Raw genomic sequence first — 19,685 nt, 5'->3', positions numbered from 1 at the left:
ACTTCTGTTTCTGCTAATTTCTGTTGGACCTTATCTCATTAATGCCTTAACTAGATACATAAATTCCTGTCTGAGTGCTATAAAGCTGGTGGTGTCAATATAAACATGTATCCACCACAGACTCAAGGCTTTGACTGAAGATTCAACTCAAGAGAGGAATGTGATGGTTAATGTTATGTTTTAAGTTTCAATTACTGTGCTTATGAGATCTATAAAACAAAAATGCCTCTAATCTGTAAGGTCCACTTGCCCAAGGACAGGTAACTTCCTGGGATGCTGAGTGTTGATCATGTAAGATGCCAAGTTCTGTTTTCATTTCTGTAAACAAGCTTGGTTGCCCCAGATGTGCAGGATATTGTATGCTTGATCACACATATGTAAGGGATATTCAGGCAGGAAGTATGTCAGAATGCATGCTTGCCACTGAATGGATGGTGAAAGTATGTAGTCTTGTGGGTTAAGCCCCGACTAAGGTAATTTGGTGCCATACTCTGAGAATCCCTGGCAGTGTCCATTGTCCTGACTTGCTTCAAATTTGACTCAAACTTGTGATAGTGATCTTATTCTTGCCCAGTGGGTTAGCATCATAACTTTCATATGATGCAACATTAGATATGCTTATATTTTAATCATTTTATTTATAAATTAATTAACTATTAAATTGTTATTTAATATTTTTGCTTGATTTATTTTCAAAGTTGTATTAGTTTCATAAGATGAGCTGAAAGTTATGTTGACATTATCCAGGTTTGTGATCATCAATATGGATAGAGATCGTATCATTTCTCCTGGAATTGTTTAAGAGAATTCACTACTGAACACTGCTTTTTCATTTTTAATAGGGTAGTTCATGGTTGTCAGAACACAGTCTTAGAATGGAGCTGTGAGAGAATTCTGAGTCCTTATGAGAACACTCCAAGGAGTCTGACCTCAGTTTCTTCAGATTGTTCTTGAAATATGCTTTTGTGCCCTTCACATGTGTAGCAGAGAGGAGCAGGTTTGCTTCAGATTACCTATTGCCATTTGCCGTTGTGATTCAAAATGTTCACAGATTTACTCATATGATATTTTAACCTTCAAAGTATAAACTGTCTGATGCTCCAGATAAAGTTAGCCATCGCATGAGATTTAGTCCATCTCATTCATCGGGTCCATTCTCCCAGACCTTACCATCTCTAGAGTGGGGGCATAGAATGATAAATTTATTTTGTTTTAGTAGAAGGAGCAATACTTAAATCTCTCTCTCTCCTTTCTGTTTCAATAATTTTTCCATCACAAAATCAAGAGGAAACAGAATAGAAAATAGGAACTACTTCTCTAAATGGTTTCCAGCATTTGCCTAAGCAACCAGGCTTCTTCTGCTTTCTACAAATAAAATATCTTCAATTCAGATAAAATAGCAATCTATTTTCATTTACAGTTCTAACAAGATAAAACTTTCTGGTTTTGGAGCCAGATGTGGTGGCACAGAGGTATAATTCCAACAGTTGGGAGGTGGAAAGAAGGAGTGGCAGGAGTTCAGGACCAGCCTCAACCATGCAGCAAGCTTTCCAGGCTGGCCGGGTTCACATGTGACTCCAGCTCAAAGGAAAAGATAGACTAAGAGTTTGCTTTGCCTGCCCACAGCAGCATTGATTGCCCATCTGAGAAGAATATGAAGTTCTGACAACCTATTATCCAGTTCACTTTCCCCTCACGGGTTCCAGCCCTTTATACAGAGATTGGATCATCAGGGGAGGATGAAAATATTACTGCTGCTAGGTTAAATACAAATGGTCCTTTCTGGAACCCAAGCAGACCCAGGGTCAAACATCATCACTGCTATTATCACAGGAGCATTCTGGACCATTATTCATTTTTCTAAGCATTATATTCCTTTCCTAGAGTGAAAGAAAATGAAGGTACATGCATTTGTGAATGTTGGACTCATTTGTATGGATATCAGCAAATACATATATAAAGCTGGAAATGAGAGAGAAGGGTTGCCTTTCTGCAACAGCACAAAGCACACCACAGGAACCACAGCTTGCACAAAAGCCATCACAATCTCTAAGAAGTACTTCTGCAAGGACACCTGTCCACTCTCTACCTGGGAGTAGCTCTAGATTTGTGATTAAGTTATACATGCAGAATGATTATTTCAAAGCATCTATCACAATCCTCTTCATTTTGCCTTCAATAACATCCCCTTTTCCAACCTCGTGATGCTCAGAGTGACGATGGCACCCACTTTCTCACATCAATGCTCTGCAGTGCTCAGCTATCCCCAAGTACACATCACCGTACTTAAGACTAACCTTGACTGTCAGGTACATCTAACCATTTTAATGGAGCTATTTAAATTAAATAGCACTACATGTAGAAAATAGCACAGTGAGTATAGAATAGATGGCAACAACTCTTACTGAATTCACAAGAGACCAAGGTGGCTGTGGTTGTTTAAATGAGAATGTCCCCTCATAGGCTCCAATATTTTAATTCTTGGCTTCATTTGTTGATTCTATTTCAGGGGGTTCAGGAGGTGCAGCCTTGCAAGAGAAAATATGGTACTTGGGGCAGGCTTTCAGAGTTAAGACCTCACCCTACTTCGAGTCTGATCTCTCTGTTTTTATGTTTGCAGTTGAGGATATATAAACATTCAGCTTCCCACTCCATGCTTGCCATTTGCTGCAATGCTTCCCCGTCAGGATGGACTTGTGTCCATTATAAGCCAAATTAAACTTCTTCCATAAGTTATTTTGGTCATGATGTTTTATCACAACAACAGAAAGTAACTAATACAATGTCCAAATACAGCAAAGTGTGAGGAAGAGAGGTGGGGGGGGGGGCTCATATTCTCAGCTAGTAGCAAGTGTGATCAGAAACGTCATTAAAACTACACAAATATTTGCCAATGTCTCAAATAAAGGAAGAAAATTACTGTCTCTGGCCAAACCAGGGCACAAACATCTAAATAGTTTCTGATAGTGGAGTCATGGCATGACCTAGAGAATTAAAAGAAACAGCTCATCTACAGCTTCATGTGAACACCAACTGCACAAGTTTGGCAGCTGTAGCTATTGCTTTGAAAATCAATTGTTTGTTTATGCATTTTCAAAGTGAAGCCAAAATACAATCTTCAAGAAAAGAAAATGTGCAGTTTCAGTGCAAAATTAAAGAAGCAATGGTTTAACTAGACTTCATATCATGTTAGAAAAACATGTGACTGACAGTGATCTCTCCAGAACCATAATACTGGAGGGCAACTTGGTCATTTTATTCAAATATCTTTAAAATATATTGTACTTGGAACACTTTCCAACTAAACACTACTATAACATGTGTTGTAAAGATTTATTGGTAGGCAAGATTGCTTGCTATGCAAACATGGGAATTTAAACCTTGGAATCATGTAAAAATAAAACTCTCTCTCTCTCTCTCTCTCTCTCTCTCTCTCTCTCTCTCTCTCTCTGTGTGTGTGTGTGTGTGTGTGTGTGTGTGTAATACAAGCACTATGAGGTACAGAGAAAAGAGAATACTAGCCCTAGGTTCAGTGACAGACTTTTCTCAAGGGACTGGTAGGAAGGGTATGATAGAGTAGGAATCTCAATGCCTTCTTCTGGTCTTCACATAAGCATGGGTACATGCATTGGCACATACAGCACATATGCACACACATGTTAAAATGTAAAAAAAAATACAAAGTTAGCTGTGTTAGAGGCCCAGAAATATCTATCTTTTACAGGAATCCTCACAGGTTTTTTAAAGAATATAATAAGCATTTGGAAACCATCTGACTTATAGATTGGTGGGATAATCTCTGCAACAAGCACTCACTATCACAGTTGACAGTTATTGAAGTTATGGAGCAAGACATTGTATTTCCATAACATGTGATGTGTTCCATCGCATGGAAGCATAATTCACACTATTTAAGGAGAAGAAAGCATGTGGCAAACAGTCCCTATTCAAAACCTGCTCTACTATCAAGGGAGTTGGGCCTTCTCTACACTCTCAAAGGAAGTTTCCTATGCCGAATCCGAACTCTAGGACTTCAGTACGTCACAATGTGACTTTATTTGGAAACAAGATCAAGCAGATAAAGTTGGGGGCAGTCATAATAGTAGAGTTAGAGAGTAAGCTACTAATTCAGTGACTGATGTTACATACACACACACACACACACACACACACACACACACACACAGTGTCATAGAAAGAAGGCAGAAACTGGAGCAATAAGTCATTCATAAGACTAGGAACACTAAAGACTGCCACCAATACATTAGGAATTGGAGAAGAGTATAGATCAGACTTTTCCTCATGATCTGTGAAATGATTTTGTTTTTACCACATTCTTATCTCTAAGCTTTGGCTTTCAGAACTTTGCAACAATAAATTTCTGTTATTCATGATGTAATCAGGCATCACTTAATGTCTGAGGTAGATTTTAGGAATGTATCCTTGGGTGATTTTATCACTGGACCTCATAGAAGGTTTGCTTATCCAGGCCAAGACATTATCACTTGTGCCTTATTAAAAACAGCCTTATTGTGTTAGGCTGTTTTAGCAACTGTCATTGAATAAAATATACTCATGTGTGCTGCATGATTATACTTGTACAGGTCTGGAAATTAACATAACATTTCAGAGGAAAAAATGCATATGTACACAAAAGTACTTTAAAATGTATGTTCAAAATATTAGCTCACTTAGCTCTATTGGAGGGGCAGGAGGTCACACAGAGTTGGCTGAAGATCCTTCTTGGTCCTTCACCAACCATGTTATTGAACAAATGTACTTTAGAAGACCATTATAAGACTTTAATGAAGATAGGCTGGATCAAGTGGTACATATTGGAAGGTGAGAGAAACAAAGAACAAGATGTACTCTTCAAAGCATGTTATTTTCTGCCAAGCTTTCTAACGTTCAATGGTGCTGTCAATTTTACACACAGCACAGCACTTTGTTACCTTTTACATTTTTATTACTTCTTTGAGAGTTTTAACTGTGTACACATATTTTGATCACATTTACCCCAAGTTTTTCCCATATCTACTTCCCCTTCTCTAGCCCAATTTTGTGTCTTTTTTTATATATATAAAAAACACCTTTCAAGCCCAATTTCTGATGCCCAAATATTCTTGGATGTCTGGCCTTCCACTGAACCATGATTTAGTTATGGGGGCTATAACCTTAAAGAAAACTGGTCCTTTTATCTCCAGCACCTAGTAAGGGCCAATCACTCCAGGGTTAGGGTGGGAATATGCTCCCAACTTTTCTCTCCATGCTGGGATTTTATCTGGTTTGAGTTTTTGAGTTTGCACAGATTTTGGATATTCTGCCATAACCATTGAGTTCATATGTGCAGTGAGTGACCTTGCTGTGTCTTGTTTCCTCATAGCCAACTGCTGCCTCTGGTTTTTACACCTTTTCCACCCAACCTTCTACAAGGGTCTCTGAGCCTTGCAAGGGAGGGTGCAACACACACACACACACACACACACACACACACACACATTCCCTTTAGAGCTAAGCATTCTGCATTTACTTATTCTCTGCATCAGCTTTGGGTTAATCACTATCTATTGTACATAGAAGTTTCTCTCAGATGATGATTGAGATTGATCAATGGGTATAGTTAAACATCATTAGGAGTTATTTTAATACTACATTTATTGAGGAACATAATAGTACTAGGTTCTCTCCTGGTACCCATGACATATGTAGCCATAAGTCATTTGTTTGAAAATGGTTCTAAGTTTCAATATATGGAACAGGATCTTAAATCCAATCAAAAAATGTTTGGTGGCCGGGCATGGTGGTGCATGCCTTTAATCCCAGCACTTGGGAGGCAGAGACAGGCAGATTTCTGAGTTCGAGGCCAGCCTGGTCTACAGAGTGAGTTCCAGGACAGCCAGGGCTTCAGAGAAACCCTGTCTTGAAACCCCCACCCCCACCCCCCAAAAAAAGTGTTTGGTTACTTCCATCATGTTCATAGCACATTGTACCAGTGGGTCTGTCAGGTCAGGTCAGTCATTGTGGCTCACAGAGTTCACAGCAGGGGAGAGCTGATGAGTATTTTTCTCCTCCAGTAGCTTGTCACCTTTCAGCACTATGGAAGCTAGCTAATAGGTAGAATCATCCAGGTCCATACTGGCTTGATGTCATCATGTTCTATAAGTCAAGTATGTGGAGTCTTTAGCAACAGCATATTACCACCAACATCTGGAGGTTAACAAAGAACAATGGCAATATCCTGTAATATTTGAGGTCTGTGTGACTCCGTTGTCCAAAAATTTCAAAGTAATTAACCCATTTCTGGCTCCGGAATTTTTATTTTTTGCCTGTGTTAGCTATTAGGGGCATAGTTGCTCTATTTGTCTTTTAAAAAATCTCTCTCTCTCTCTCTCTCTCTCTCTCTCTCTCTCTCTCTGTGTGTGTGTGTGTGTGTGTGTGTGTGTGCGTGTGCATGTATATGTTGGTACATCTTCTTTTGTGTTTGTATGCAGAAGCCAACAGCATTGGGTATCTTCTACTATTACAATGAGTTGTTCTTTGAGGAACTCTCCTAATAAGCACACCCCACTTGGCTCAGCCTATCTTCATTCGTCTTACAAATAGCCTTCTAGAGTATATTTGTTCAGTAATAGCTGCTGAGTGACCCATCTGGATCTTCAGCTAATTCTATATGATCTCCTGCCTCTCTGATGCATGCTGTGCTGCCAAGCATACCAAGGAGATTGATACTTACATTTTTGTTCTCTCTCTCTCTCTCTCTCTCTCTCTCTCTCTCTCTCTCTCTCTCTTTCTCTCTTGTTAAGGCTGGTAGCCCACAAGCCCTAATAATTCCTTGTCTCCAATCCCAGCCATGGTGCTGTGGTTGCAGGCATGTAAAGACCATACCTGGTTTGTTACTTGGGTACAAGGATCCAAGCTCAGGTTCTCATGGTATACAACAAACACTTTTAACCATTGGGCCATCTCACCAGACTGCATATATACTTTAAAATCAGTTTCAAATATAAACTCGTAAGTGATGTTGGTGATCTCATGAATAATTGTGCTTTTTGTCAATTGCTTTATAAATGGAATTGAAAAATGTAACAGTGAAGGTTCTTGAATAAACATCATTTATTATCTATGAAAGATAAAAACACAACTTCTCCACACCCTCAAATAATAGCAGTAGCAGATGAATATTAATAGCAGCCAGTGGGGATTTCCCCCATGGAAAAAATTCCCATCTACCTGGCCCTAGCCTTTGTATGTTTTGACGTTTTTGTTTCTGTGTTTTTTAAGGCTGAAGATTAAATCAACACTAGACAAGTGTGTCAATACTGACCATATCTGTAGACTGAGTTTAATTTCTAGGTTTAGAGACAGTCATCATTACTGAACCTTTGAATGAAAACCTTCATATTTCAGCCTACACTTTTGTGTTCTAAATGCCTATACCATGTTAGAGTTGAAAAAATGATATAGGAGTGAGTGTGTTCAAGGATTCTTAGCTATTTAATAATTTGTAAATGCATCTTGGATATGGGTGAACATCCCTAAGAAACTTGGGGCTCAGTGAAGTTGATCATGAACATATCCAAGGTTGGTGGTTCAGCTCAACATTACATTTGAGTACATGTAACATTACATGTACATTACAGTTACAAAGCCAGCACAATCTTGTTGCCCTGCTGTTGAGGTCAAATTCTACCATTGTCTAGATTGAGTTCTGGGCTCCAAAGAAAATGGAGGACTGCCTTTACTAGCAGGGCTTCCCCTTCTCTGACTGTAACCCTCACACACCTATACCTGTGGAATGTCACGTAGCAGCCTTGGTTAACATTACAGGTTCAACTTTCTTTCTCCTGATAAAAACAAGTTCAGCTAACACCTGAGGTTCCTGAAATGTTTCCCCACGATAATGAGGCATCTCAGGTACCTAAGTCTTCAGCCAATGACATTTGGCTACCCTAGATATTCTTAACCCTTGTCACCAAAACTATGTAATCCTTGAATCAGCCCAAGTAAAGCTGGTCCTGGTGTGTTGTCATTACTGTATGTATTCTCAGGGCTTCCGAAACCCTGACCCTTCCCACCACCCCAGACTTCCTCCATCACCTTTGCTTCATATTCCCTTGTTGACCAATACAGGCCAACAATCCTCTGGGGGCAGAGAAGGTCACACATTTTATTTTCTTTTTTCTTAAGTCAGGGCCCTACTATGTATCTCTAAGCTAGCCTAGAACTCCCAATATAAACCGGGTTAGCCTCAACCTCACAGAGACCTGCCTGTCTCTGCCTTCTGAGGTCTGGAACTAAATGCATATACCATCACACCTGGCCTCTCAGCACATTGTGAATCATGTTATAATTGCTCCTTAGTCAGCCATTTCCTTGACCAGGTGCAGTGTTTCTAAGGATCTCCATGTTTTACTCTAATCATGGGCCAGCACCTGCTAGGCTTCCAGAATTATTATTCAAACCAAGTCTTTTTCACTTTGTAATTCTGGCCCTCTACTTTAGGAGGGATTCTAGCATGTCAGCAATCTGTCTGTCGGGTACAAGCAAAATCATCAGGTGAAGTCACGGTACAAAAGCAGAGTCAAGCAGTCTGCAGTTGAGCAGATGGATGGCTGAGCACTTCCTGTTAACAGCACAGAGTAATATTTGGCACATAATTCTCCAAATAACAAACCTAAGGTACCTCAGTTCTCACTCGCAGACAGCAGACAAATCCATGCATTCCCCATCATCAATAATGAGACTCATTTGGCTTAAGTAAATTCCCAAACATCCAAAGGAATTTAAGTGTTTAGAATCTTGCTAAATATCTAGAGATTTCGTGAATTCCCCAGATGTCTTCCTGGGCATATGTCCATAACAGATTTCTGAATTTGCTTTTCCTTAGGGAGTGGCCTGTTGATGGATATTCTATAAGATATATAAGATAAATTTTCTGAAGAAACAGGAATCTTTTTGATAATAAGAACACCGTGAGAAGCTATTTTGAGGACACTTAGAATTTAGATTTTGTTTTACTTTCTTGTTTCTTTGATAGTAGAAAAGAAACAGAATTAAGAATGAAATTTAAAAATGTAAACTTCTTAAAGTCTTGTATTGTATTAATAGATGATAGATACAGATATAGATTCATGTCTTTTTTATTATTGTTTTTAGTGGGGAAATAATTGACACCTTGTGCATCAACGAGGAGTCTCTATCAGTGGAGAAAATTCAGGAATATGATCCAGAATATGGAATTTGGTTTCTGCTCATATTCACATCCCTTATGAGTTACTTGTTGTCTGACTTTCAGAAAATGATTTGATCACCCCATTTATAAGCAAGACTATTAGGTAGTCCCCGGATTATAATAAATCACAGAACTCACAAACAACAATTAGAAAGCTGCTTTTATCTACATGTTAGAATTAACACTATTTGTATGTGGTTTATGGTTGCCGCACCATGCACCATTTTTGCAGTGGGAAGATGTGAGAGAGAGAGAGAGAGAGAGAGAGAGAGAGAGAGAGAGAGAGAGTTTGTAGTATAATACTGAGCAAACTGTGTTTATACAGATCTAGAGTCTGGAGAGACTATATTGTAATTATAAATTTAGTGTCATCATCAACAAGCTCTTCTCCAGTTACAGTCCCATAGCGGTGGTAAAGGTAAGACACTACTAAAGTTTTCGATAACGTGTAACCCCTACAAGAAAGCAAACGATGTGACACTTAAGATACCCATGTGAAGACTCCACAGCATTAACATTTTTAAATTAAATTGAATAAAATAAAAATGGCCCAAACTCTAGCACATAGCTGATTCAAAACGCACATTTCTTCAAGCCTTAGGTAAATTTTGCAGAACAACCAAACCCTGTTGTCCTTCATCAAACAGACAACATTAAGCACACGAAGCAAGCAAATAATGTTTCTTCAAATTTTTAGTTTTCTATCACATCAAAAAACACACTACACACAGCATATGCATACACCCACATCCCACATACACACAACACACACACATACACACACACAAATACAAAGATACAAATGCATGCACACCACACATACTTATACAACACACCCATACACACAGCACACACACTTACACACACACACACACCACACACACAATACACAGCACAAAAACACACACACCACAGGAATACACAACACACAAACACACATACATGCACATCACTCATATATTTACACACACACATAAACACACACACACACACAGACACATACCATTTCCATTGTACATTCATCTGTTAGAAATTATGTAGTTTTATCACCTTTATACAGACTCTTCACTGGAACTGTTATAACCAGAACTTTAAAGATTGTCCCTTCCACTGCTCCATTAGAAAGGACTGTCTATAAGAGAGTGACTTGACTTTCATGGTCCTTTAAAATCAGGACACTAGTGACAGAATAACAGTGGACATTTGACCTATAGACAATGAATCCATATGCTAGTTTATTGCCTTAGGATATGGCCTGGGGTTGACAGGTTAAACTGAAAAAGCAACCAGCCAAGGCAACCACATTCCTTCCTTTAGGGTGTCAGATGAGAGTCTTGGGTAGAATGAGTGAGATTCACAAAGAGCATATGCTAAGAAGGCAGGCAGGACCATGCCTAAAATCCTGGAATGGCAGCCACCTTGCTAAGGACTCTTGCTGCTCAGGTAACTTACCACTGTTTATGTCATAAAGTTTATTCTTTGTTACTAGGTGTTGAGAAGATCTATAATATCCCTTTCTCATCCACATTTTACTCTGTTTATATGAGATAATCTCTTTCACAACTAAGACTAACCGTATACTTCTATGGAGTCCTTACAATTCTACTTCATAGCAGATTATAGGAAGGGACTGTGTTCTCTAGAATTCATTTTTCTCTCTCCTGCATTCTGTTTCTCTCTGCCTACTTTTCCTCACCTCTTCTACTCAATATTGAGTAAACCCTTGGGTCTGGGAGCTATAAAAGGATTAGTAGATGTTCTTGAAGTAAGGCTTTCTGTATTCCAAGAGTTGCACTAAATCTTTAGATTGTGTAGATGAATAATAATATGGCATTCTACCTTGGCTAGAATGTAAATGTATCGCTAAGGAGCATATTCTAGATCCCGTCAAGAAGTCAACTTCCATGAGCAACACTTCCCTATCCCTGACAACCTAGTGAAAAATAATTCACTAGCCAGTTAGGGTTGGGTAAGAAGGGAAATGGAGCATGTTCCAAAGAGAGGAATTGATATTTTTAAAGCCACCTCATTAGCAAGAAACCATTACCAGGACTTTTAAATGTCCAAGAAATATGAAATATGTGCAGAGCAGGAAACGGGCTTTAGAACGAGTGATCTGGACTCCCTCCCATGTCCATGTTTGCTTGGGTGATGAGTTAGATTCAACTTTTTCTTGCATGTGTCTCCATATGTGTGTGTGTGCATATGTGTACATGTCAATGGATGATGTGTGTGTGTGTGTTTGTGTGTGTGTGTGTGTTTGTATGTGTGTGCACTCGCTTGCACATGCACAAGTATGTTTGGAAACCAGAGGGCAGCCTTGGTATTTGTCCGTTAAACATCATTCAAAGTTATTTGTTTATTTCTTTCTTTCTTTACTTGTTTATGTATTCATTCATTTATTTAGAGGCAGAATCTCTCTGTTATTTGATTGAAGAGCAATCTCCAAGGATCTTCCTCTACCCCCTCCCAGAGCTGGGATTATAAGTACCCACCACCATGTCTGTCTTTTGCCACAACTGACTTTGGAATCAATTAGGTTCTCATGCTTGCAAAACAAGCACTTTGCTGGCTGAGCCATCTCCCCAGTCTTGGTCTCACTCATTCTTGTGACTTCTAAGGAGTCTGAGGCAGAGGCTAAAGGATGGAGGCTGTTTAAGAAAGAAGGGCTCAGCCCTGTGCGGAGCAGAGGTCAAGCTCCCACACTGCAGACCTCAGTACAACTGCCTCACCACACCCTCCATCCAAGAGCCTGCTCCTCAGAATCAAAAGCACTCATCTGTCAGGACCCTCACTCACCTACCATGGACTTTTATGTGCATGGTTTCTTTTAAAATTCCTGACAATGTGGGGAGGAAGGCAAGGGGTGTTTTCTCCAATGTCCAGGTGAGGAAACATATTCCTGCCCAAAGGCTAAGCTAACACACTGAACAAGAACATGCATAAATGTAACAGAAGTGAAAAACAGCCCACAGAAGACAGAGACACTAAGAAGTCATGGTCCTTGCAGGTCTGGATTTTTTTTTTTTAAACTAAGACGTGACTATTTCCCTCCTCACTTCATACCCGTGACAGGAAGAGCTTAGAATCCTCTTGAAAGAAGTTCCCTGTATTATTTCTCCCTGTTCTGATGGGTCTTCATGCCAGCTGCCTCAGAAAACTTAGAGAAGCCTTACGAGCTAAATTCTGGGGTACTGCTTAGCATTATGCATGTGTTCATTCATATTCCAACTGAACACAATTTTGTCAGAGATGAGAAGGTTATAATTAAATCCAGCACATTAACTTAGCATTAAATAATCAGGCCCTTAATGGGAGATTGCCACTCAGGATTTTGATAATTTATATCACAGTTTACCATCTTGCTTATATTGGGGATGATTCATACATGCAAAGCATAAGAATGACAATAAAATGTGATTAAATTATTGACTTTATAATCAAAGTCTCTTGTAGATAGTTTATGTGAAAAAATGATTTTAATTACTTGCTTGGCTAACTAATGATGAGCAGAAAAATGAAGCCAAATATAAAAGACAATAAATATCTGGTGATTTTTTTCTAAAAAAGATATTCCTGGCTATTTCAGAAGAGGTCTCAAATATTTATCCCGTGGGTCCACAAAATAAGACACTATTGGCTTTTAAATCTTCTTTGGAACTTTGTGATAAGAAACACTGAGCACTTGCCAAAAGGGATAAGATCATAGCATTTATAGGAAATACAGTGTGGAGTGAGGTGGTCAAGCCTTGACTTTGACACTCCTACTGGTTTCATTCACACTGTGTTAGTTAGGATCCCCGAACCCCAAGATGAGATAACGTCATAAAAACCAGAATGACTCATGAGACTTCGTATGAAGCTCTCTGAGGGATATGGTTATTATTACTTCTCTTTCTAGAAGTTTGAAAGTGTGGTTATCATTATATTATACTCTGCTATAGGTATCAATTGATTGTTACTGATAACAGGAATTATGCATGCTATGTACTGATAGCAAGAAAGCAACAAGGGGTGTGATATTTCTTGGAGAACATAGCTTTGAATTTAGGTTCAGAAGTGGAGATCAGATAAATCATAGTGCTACCATTTAAATAGACCGCATGCATTTCTGGGTGGGCCGTCCTCATCAGGGAGGTAAAAGGGCAGAGATGGAAGTTAGAATATGCTTGTGTGGTCCAGAGTAGTAGACATGTTGCAGTATAATTAGCGATGGACATCAGAGAATGAGGATTTGAGGAATCCAGTAAAGGGGTTCCATGAAGGTAGAATCTAGAGCATCGGGAGCTGCAGCATAGTACTAGAGACTCAGCAAGCCACAGAGCATCATCAGAGACAAGAAATCCCCAAAACTGTTCCAACAGGGCTAACATTTGAAGCATTAGTATGTCCTGAACAACAAGAACATTCTGAGTCCACTCTCCACTTTACCTGAAACCCAAGGTGTAAACCCAGCACTTATAAATATCAGAAGAAAGAAAGTAATGTGCTTACTACAAATGTTGATAGATAGTTGTGAGAGTGAGAGAGAGAGAGAGAGAGAGAGAGAGAGAGAGAGAGAGAGAGTGAGAGAGAGTGAGAGTGAGTGAGAGTGAGAGTGAGAGAGTGAGAGTGAGAGTGAGCAAGTGAGGGGGAACATTGGCAGCACTGAAGTAACAAAATAAGAAAGACCAGTAGAAGATTGGATGGTATGTTCATGGCTTTTCAAAATATGAAAACAGTATAAATTAAATATTTTATAACATTTCCAAATAATGGTTTAAGAGCTTTGTAGGACATAATTTCAGAGTCAGATTCATGTTTTGAATCTCTGGTTTTGAACAGTTAATAAAAGTTCCCTTATCTCATCTTAATAGAGATGAAGGGTGGAGAAGTTTTGCCCGAAAGTGTTTGAAAGTAATCAAGGCTTTCCTTTCATTCTTTTCTATGTTATTAAGAGTTTAAATTTATTTCATCTACAAGCTCTTCATAAGGAAAGAACATACAAAATATATCTTCCCCCTAAAAGTTTGTGTTTAGATGTTGATCAGTTCAAAGTTCTATCTATAGGAAAAATCTTACAACATGAGTTACTAAGACTCACTCACATGTATGACTGTACAGGAGTGATATATCTATAATTTTAAATTTCATGACTTTGTTTCAGCCTGTCCCATTCTCTACCACTAACTACCAAATTGCATCATGTCAAAAAATCACTATTACTTTAATTGTATGTACAGTTATGCTTTCCTGTGTGTTCATATAAAACAGACACACACACACACACACACACACACACACACACACACACACACTCACTCACTCACTATAGTTTTGTAAAGACCATGTTGTGCTGGGCAGGTAACCTGTATATCTGATGGATCACATCATTTACATAATGATTAATGGAGGAAATATTATTCCTCCATTTAAAATTTATGAAGTGTTTTTAAAAAGAAAGAAAAGCTTATTTGCTTTCTTTTCTGTTTTTAAGAATTGCTTTGAAGGAGAATTTCACTGTGTATCCAAGGATGATCCCTCTGCCTTAGCTTCCTTAGTCCTTGGGGTACAATTGGATACCATCATGCCTGGATTCATTTTTGACAGTATATAGGCATCAATCTCCATGAAAATGAATATTAACTTACTTTATTATTTTTAATGGTAGCATATTTCATTATTTGCCCAAATTACACCTATAAATATTTGCCTACATGGATTTACAGGTTGTTTCCATTTTTCCACTGTAAATGAGGTGCAATAAATATCCTTGAACATGCTGTGGTTTACATGTCTATGTGCTTTCCAGTCTTTCCATGTTAAAACATGATCTGCCAAAAGGCAGTATTAGATGGTGGCACATTTGGGACCTGGATCACCCACAAGGTCAGAGACTCATGAACAGCACTGGTGCCCTTACAAAGGGTAGGTGAGGGCATAGGAAGGTGCCCTCTGTGAACCAGAAAGTGGGATCTTGCCAGACACAGAATCTGTCAGTCTTTGAATGAAACTTCCAGCTGTCACTATGACCAGCCATCCAGAATTAGGAGAAGAAATCTCTCTGATATAACAACCATTCAGTTTAAGGCGATTTATTATAGCAACAAGAGGACTACAGAGACATATATCTTTATGTGGACTTTATTTTCATGGATAGATGCTGACAAGGATTATAGCTTAAAGACTAGAGACTTTCAGCTTCAAAGCTACTTTCTATCACTTTGTAAAGTTCTACAGAGGAAGAGAAACTGGCTATGGTAAGTGCTCTATCATTACCAATGAACATTTTTCCAGACCCCCCAAACTTTTCCAAGTGTTCTGAATGGGTCTAATAAAAGACACAGAGACAGACAAATATATATTGTACTAGAAGACTATACTTCCACCCGATGTCACTATCATATACATATAGGATGCATATGTCTCAGAGCAGCTCCACATATCAGTGCACACACACAGGTGTATACCTGCTCTTCACCTGCCCACTGCTGTTATCTCAAGACAAGACATCCTATAGTGCAATGTAATACAGTGTGATAATTCTTGTGAATAGATGAATAAGAAGTAACAGAAGCCCAGAGAATGAAGTGAGTCACTCAGTTTAGGGGTAAGAAATGGGGAGGAGTATGGGACACACTTTACTGAGGAGCTAACATTTCAGAACAAACATCTCCTCTAGGCCTGGAATGTGAAGAGAGAAATATTCACTGGGGTAAATAGCAGTGCTTTGAGCTTTGAAGAGACAGTATTTTCATGTTTCTTCAGCATTGATGCATTTGAGGCTTGTTTTGAATGATGGTTGATGAATATCCATCTTCCCAGAATTCTGATTTGCTGTCCAGAAAGCTATGATCTCAACAAACTCATTCAGATTGACCAGGCTTTTGAAATCTATCAATAGAGACCTTATTTGCAGGGGCAAAAATCATGGTGAAGAATGAGCAGTATTTCAAGGAAATGCCAATATGAGATAGTCATGTGTCTCTATCAGAAATTGATGTCAGGTTTCTGAACTTTGGGTGGATAATAAGTTGACAACTGAAGGACTATTTTGATTTTTTAAGAGATGTGCCTTCATGAGACATTATGGTTGAATAAATGTGAGAAAGGGGTTAAGAAAGACAGCTGGAAGATCCTTCAGCTGTGAGTGTAGCAGGGTTTGCCTGACTTAGCAAGAAGGGAAAAAAAAAAAAAAAGCAAAACCAACCAACCAACCAACCAACCAACCAACCAGTATTACAGATGCCAGTCTCTCAGCAGATAAATGCACTTGCTGCCAAACCTCACAATCTGAGTTCAATCCCAGACATCTACATAAGTGGACTGAGAGAACCAACTCTCATATGTTATCTTCTGATCTCCACATGTGCACCAACCAGGGCCTTCAGTTTTACACACACACACACACACACACACACACACACACACACACTCACACACACACACACACACACACACACACACACACACAGAGGGGGAGGGGGAGGGGAAGAGGGAGAAGGAGAGAAAATAGCCAACTGAAAGCCAATAGCTGGAGCCTTTCTTAAAACTTTCTTGAGGCTAAACTGACCCAATCAGGCATTGTGGTTCAGGTCAATTCACAGGGAAGACAGGGTTACCTCTAGACTGTGATGTAAACATGCATCACACTTATGTAGTGAAAGCCAGGCACACACCCTTGTCTCTGAGTCTGAAGCACAGAATAGGCTCTTACATAATTTCCTAGCTGGTCAGTGTTAGCGCCTGTGATTAATTCTACATGACGGGCTTTGAACTTTCTGTTCAGATGGCTTCTCTAGCCTTAGAGCTCTCAGCAAGAGGAAATGTGTGACCCGCGGACTTCACTCCTGATAACTATCATTCCAGCCAAGAACATTGGCATTGCTCCATGAGGCCTCGTGAGTAACCATGTTTGTGCCTTGCTCTTGTCTGCAGACAGATTACCATAGGACTCTTGAGGTGGTTTTTTAAAAAACAAATAAATCAGAGACGCGATATAAGTTCCCACAGCTCAAACCCTAGAGAAAGCTGATTAAGGATTTGGCTGAAAAAATACCAGTATCGATATTAGAAAAATTATACTAGGGAAGTCCTCCCCCTTACACTGTCCACTCTCTGAAGCCTCCTGGAGATACCTCCAGCTGGAGCTTCCAGCCAAGCAGTGAGTCTCAGAGATTTGAGTGTCCCCACACAGAACAGACACTGTCCCAGTGCTGACCAACGTTTCTAGCTTGGTCAAGTCCTCCCAGCTCTCCATCTGTGATGGTTCCCTACCCAATCTGGTCTAGGGCTCACAAGGATACGGAAGAGAGGCCAGAGTTCCATGGAGGCTTCACCTCCTCCCTGCCACCTCCCCTGCTTCCCCTACAGACCCTGCTGGCCAGCAAGCTGTTAAGGGGAGTGATTTGAGCTCCTGCATGAATGCATCTATATTTCACCTGGAATCCCAATGTGACCTCGACCCTATCTAGCAGCCCCAGAAGCACTGAACCCCTGGCTATGAACAGAACCGAGCAGAGAGTGCCCTGCTTGACCTCTTTCTACCTGTCAGCTGGATGCCTCCCAGCTACTCACCAACTCCAGAGCTCGCAGGAAGGCAAGGGGTTCCTTCAATGCCCGAAAGGTGCCCGCAGAGGCCACCTATGGATGAACAGGAAAGGGGAGAGAAAGCAAAAGTATGAGCCGAGGGCTGGGGACACCTGTCCAGTGTGTCCTGTTGATGTCCCTGGCGTTTCCCAATCCTAGGCCAGCAACCCTGCCTGTCCTGTTCATTTCTACCTGGCTCACAGGGTCCATGGCTCTCCCGTACTCTGTCTTCTCTCGAACCAGTTCCCTTCAGGAATGAAGTTCCTCTGACCTACGCTCCCCAGGGTCAGAAGCCACTTCTGGTGGTGAGCGGCTCACCCGGGACCCGGGGTGAGTGGGGAGCGCCGGCTGTAGGTTCCAGCTCGCTGTGGCTCAGTCAGTGTAGAGCGCTGTGCGGGAGGCAAGCCGAGCTAGAGAGGGGTGGGCGGGGCAGAGTGGGCTAGGGAGCAGCAACAGAGGAGGGGATAAAGCCAAGCCATCAGGGCCAGGCTGTCATTGGCTAGCCGCAAGCTCCACGGGGGAGGGCGTTTGGGTGGGCTAGGCACAGCCTTCGCACATTGGTCCAGATCCTGCGCGCGGGCGCGCAATCTGCTCCAGGCTCCGGGGAAACTTTGGGGCTGCTGGTTGGCAACAGTGGACTAATGTCCTCATCACGAAGGCTGCCGGCTGCAAGAGGAGAAGGGGTAAGAAAAGAGCACCAATGTCAGGGGAGACACGCATTCCCTCTCGTGACTTTTCTATGACAAAGACACCAGATCACTCTAGTCATTCGGTTATACAAAGCCTGCGTGGAAAGGCTTCTTGTAACTTGACAGTTTCAGATTCTGGGGTCCAGCCCCAAACAAATACTGCTACTTCCCTTTCAGGAAGTAGGAACTGGGGAGGGAACTGGAATGTAGTCTGGAGAGCAGCAAGGGTGGTGGGAGAGAGGGCTGGACATGGGAAGAGGGAAGGGTGTGTGTGTGCCCGCGTGCGTGTGTGTGTGTGTGTGTGTGTGTGTGTGTGTGTGTGTGTGTGTGCGCGCGCTGGGGAAAGAAAAGTATCAGTATAGAGTGGCTGGAACTAGAATCAGTTGATCTTATTCCAGCCTGGTACCAAGCAGGTAAATAATCTGATGGCTATGTGTGAAGTCCCTAGAAAACATCAAGGACTAAACTGGTCTAGAATATAAAGGGTAATTCAAGTCCACTCTGTCTCTTAACTACATGCTAGTCCTGTAAATGAACCTCCTCCGAATAATGATAGGTAACAAGCAGTTTCCACTCCAGCCTGAGTCGAACTCTCTTAGAATTTAATGAATAGTAGCTCACCGGCACCCCTTAATGGGTCAACTTTGCTGGAAATAATAAACTGCAGCAACTTAGTTCTGTCAACCAAAAAAAAAAAAAAAAAAAAAAAAAAAAAAAAAAGAAAAGAAAAGAAAAGAAAAAGAAATGAAAAGAAAAAAAAGAAAAAGAAAAGAAAGAAAAGAAAACCTTGCTAAGAGCTTGACAGACATTAATATTAAATTTATTAGTATTAATGTTTCATTAAATATTCACAAAACACTCATAGATAATAGCATTATTATTCTCAGTCTTGAGATGAGGAAACTAGAGCTTACTGAGGGAGGTGACCTGCTCAGTGTTGTTCAGCTTGCAGGCAAATAACCAGAACTGAATTAAAAATGGGAGTCACAAAAAACATAAAGGAAGGAGAAGAGGGGAGAGGAAGAGAGACGCTCTGTGCAGCCCTTCCTTCTCCTCCCTTTGGACTGGGTTCTACATATGAAGTGGTCTCCCAGCAACACAGAGCGTCCATCTGTTTACTACAAAGACTTGCCAAAAAGGCTTGGAGTTGTGGAAATACGGGACGGGTGTGCTTAATATTTAGGAGTGGGAAAATA

General features: G+C 40.5%; 1 protein-coding gene and 1 long non-coding RNA gene across 3 annotated transcripts in view; one reads left to right on the top strand and one right to left on the bottom strand.

Moving 5' to 3' along the window:
* Synpr (synaptoporin) overlaps positions 1-18,215 on the bottom strand; it is a 330,690-nt gene extending 312,475 nt beyond the window's left edge. The window contains exons 1-2 of the mRNA NM_028052.4: positions 17,993-18,215; positions 17,789-17,854 (exon numbers count right to left, since the gene is read on the bottom strand). Coding sequence (NP_082328.3) covers positions 17,789-17,854; positions 17,993-18,010 — 84 coding nt within the window. The 5' untranslated portion in view covers positions 18,011-18,215. The remainder of the gene's footprint in view (positions 1-17,788; positions 17,855-17,992) is intronic.
* A 141-nt stretch (positions 18,216-18,356) lies between these two features.
* The window catches only part of Gm5087 (predicted gene 5087), a 127,251-nt gene continuing 125,922 nt past the window's right edge, over positions 18,357-19,685 (top strand). For both annotated transcript variants that reach the window (NR_121588.1, NR_121589.1), the window contains exon 1: positions 18,357-18,483. This is a non-coding gene — a long non-coding RNA (predicted gene 5087). The remainder of the gene's footprint in view (positions 18,484-19,685) is intronic.

The sequence above is a fragment of the Mus musculus genome, chromosome 14, assembly GCF_000001635.26.
Source record: "Mus musculus strain C57BL/6J chromosome 14, GRCm38.p6 C57BL/6J".
NCBI classification, from domain to species: Eukaryota; Metazoa; Chordata; class Mammalia; order Rodentia; family Muridae; genus Mus; species Mus musculus.
Note: the sequence above shows the minus strand (reverse complement) of the source record. Positions and strands in the feature narration are given on the sequence as shown.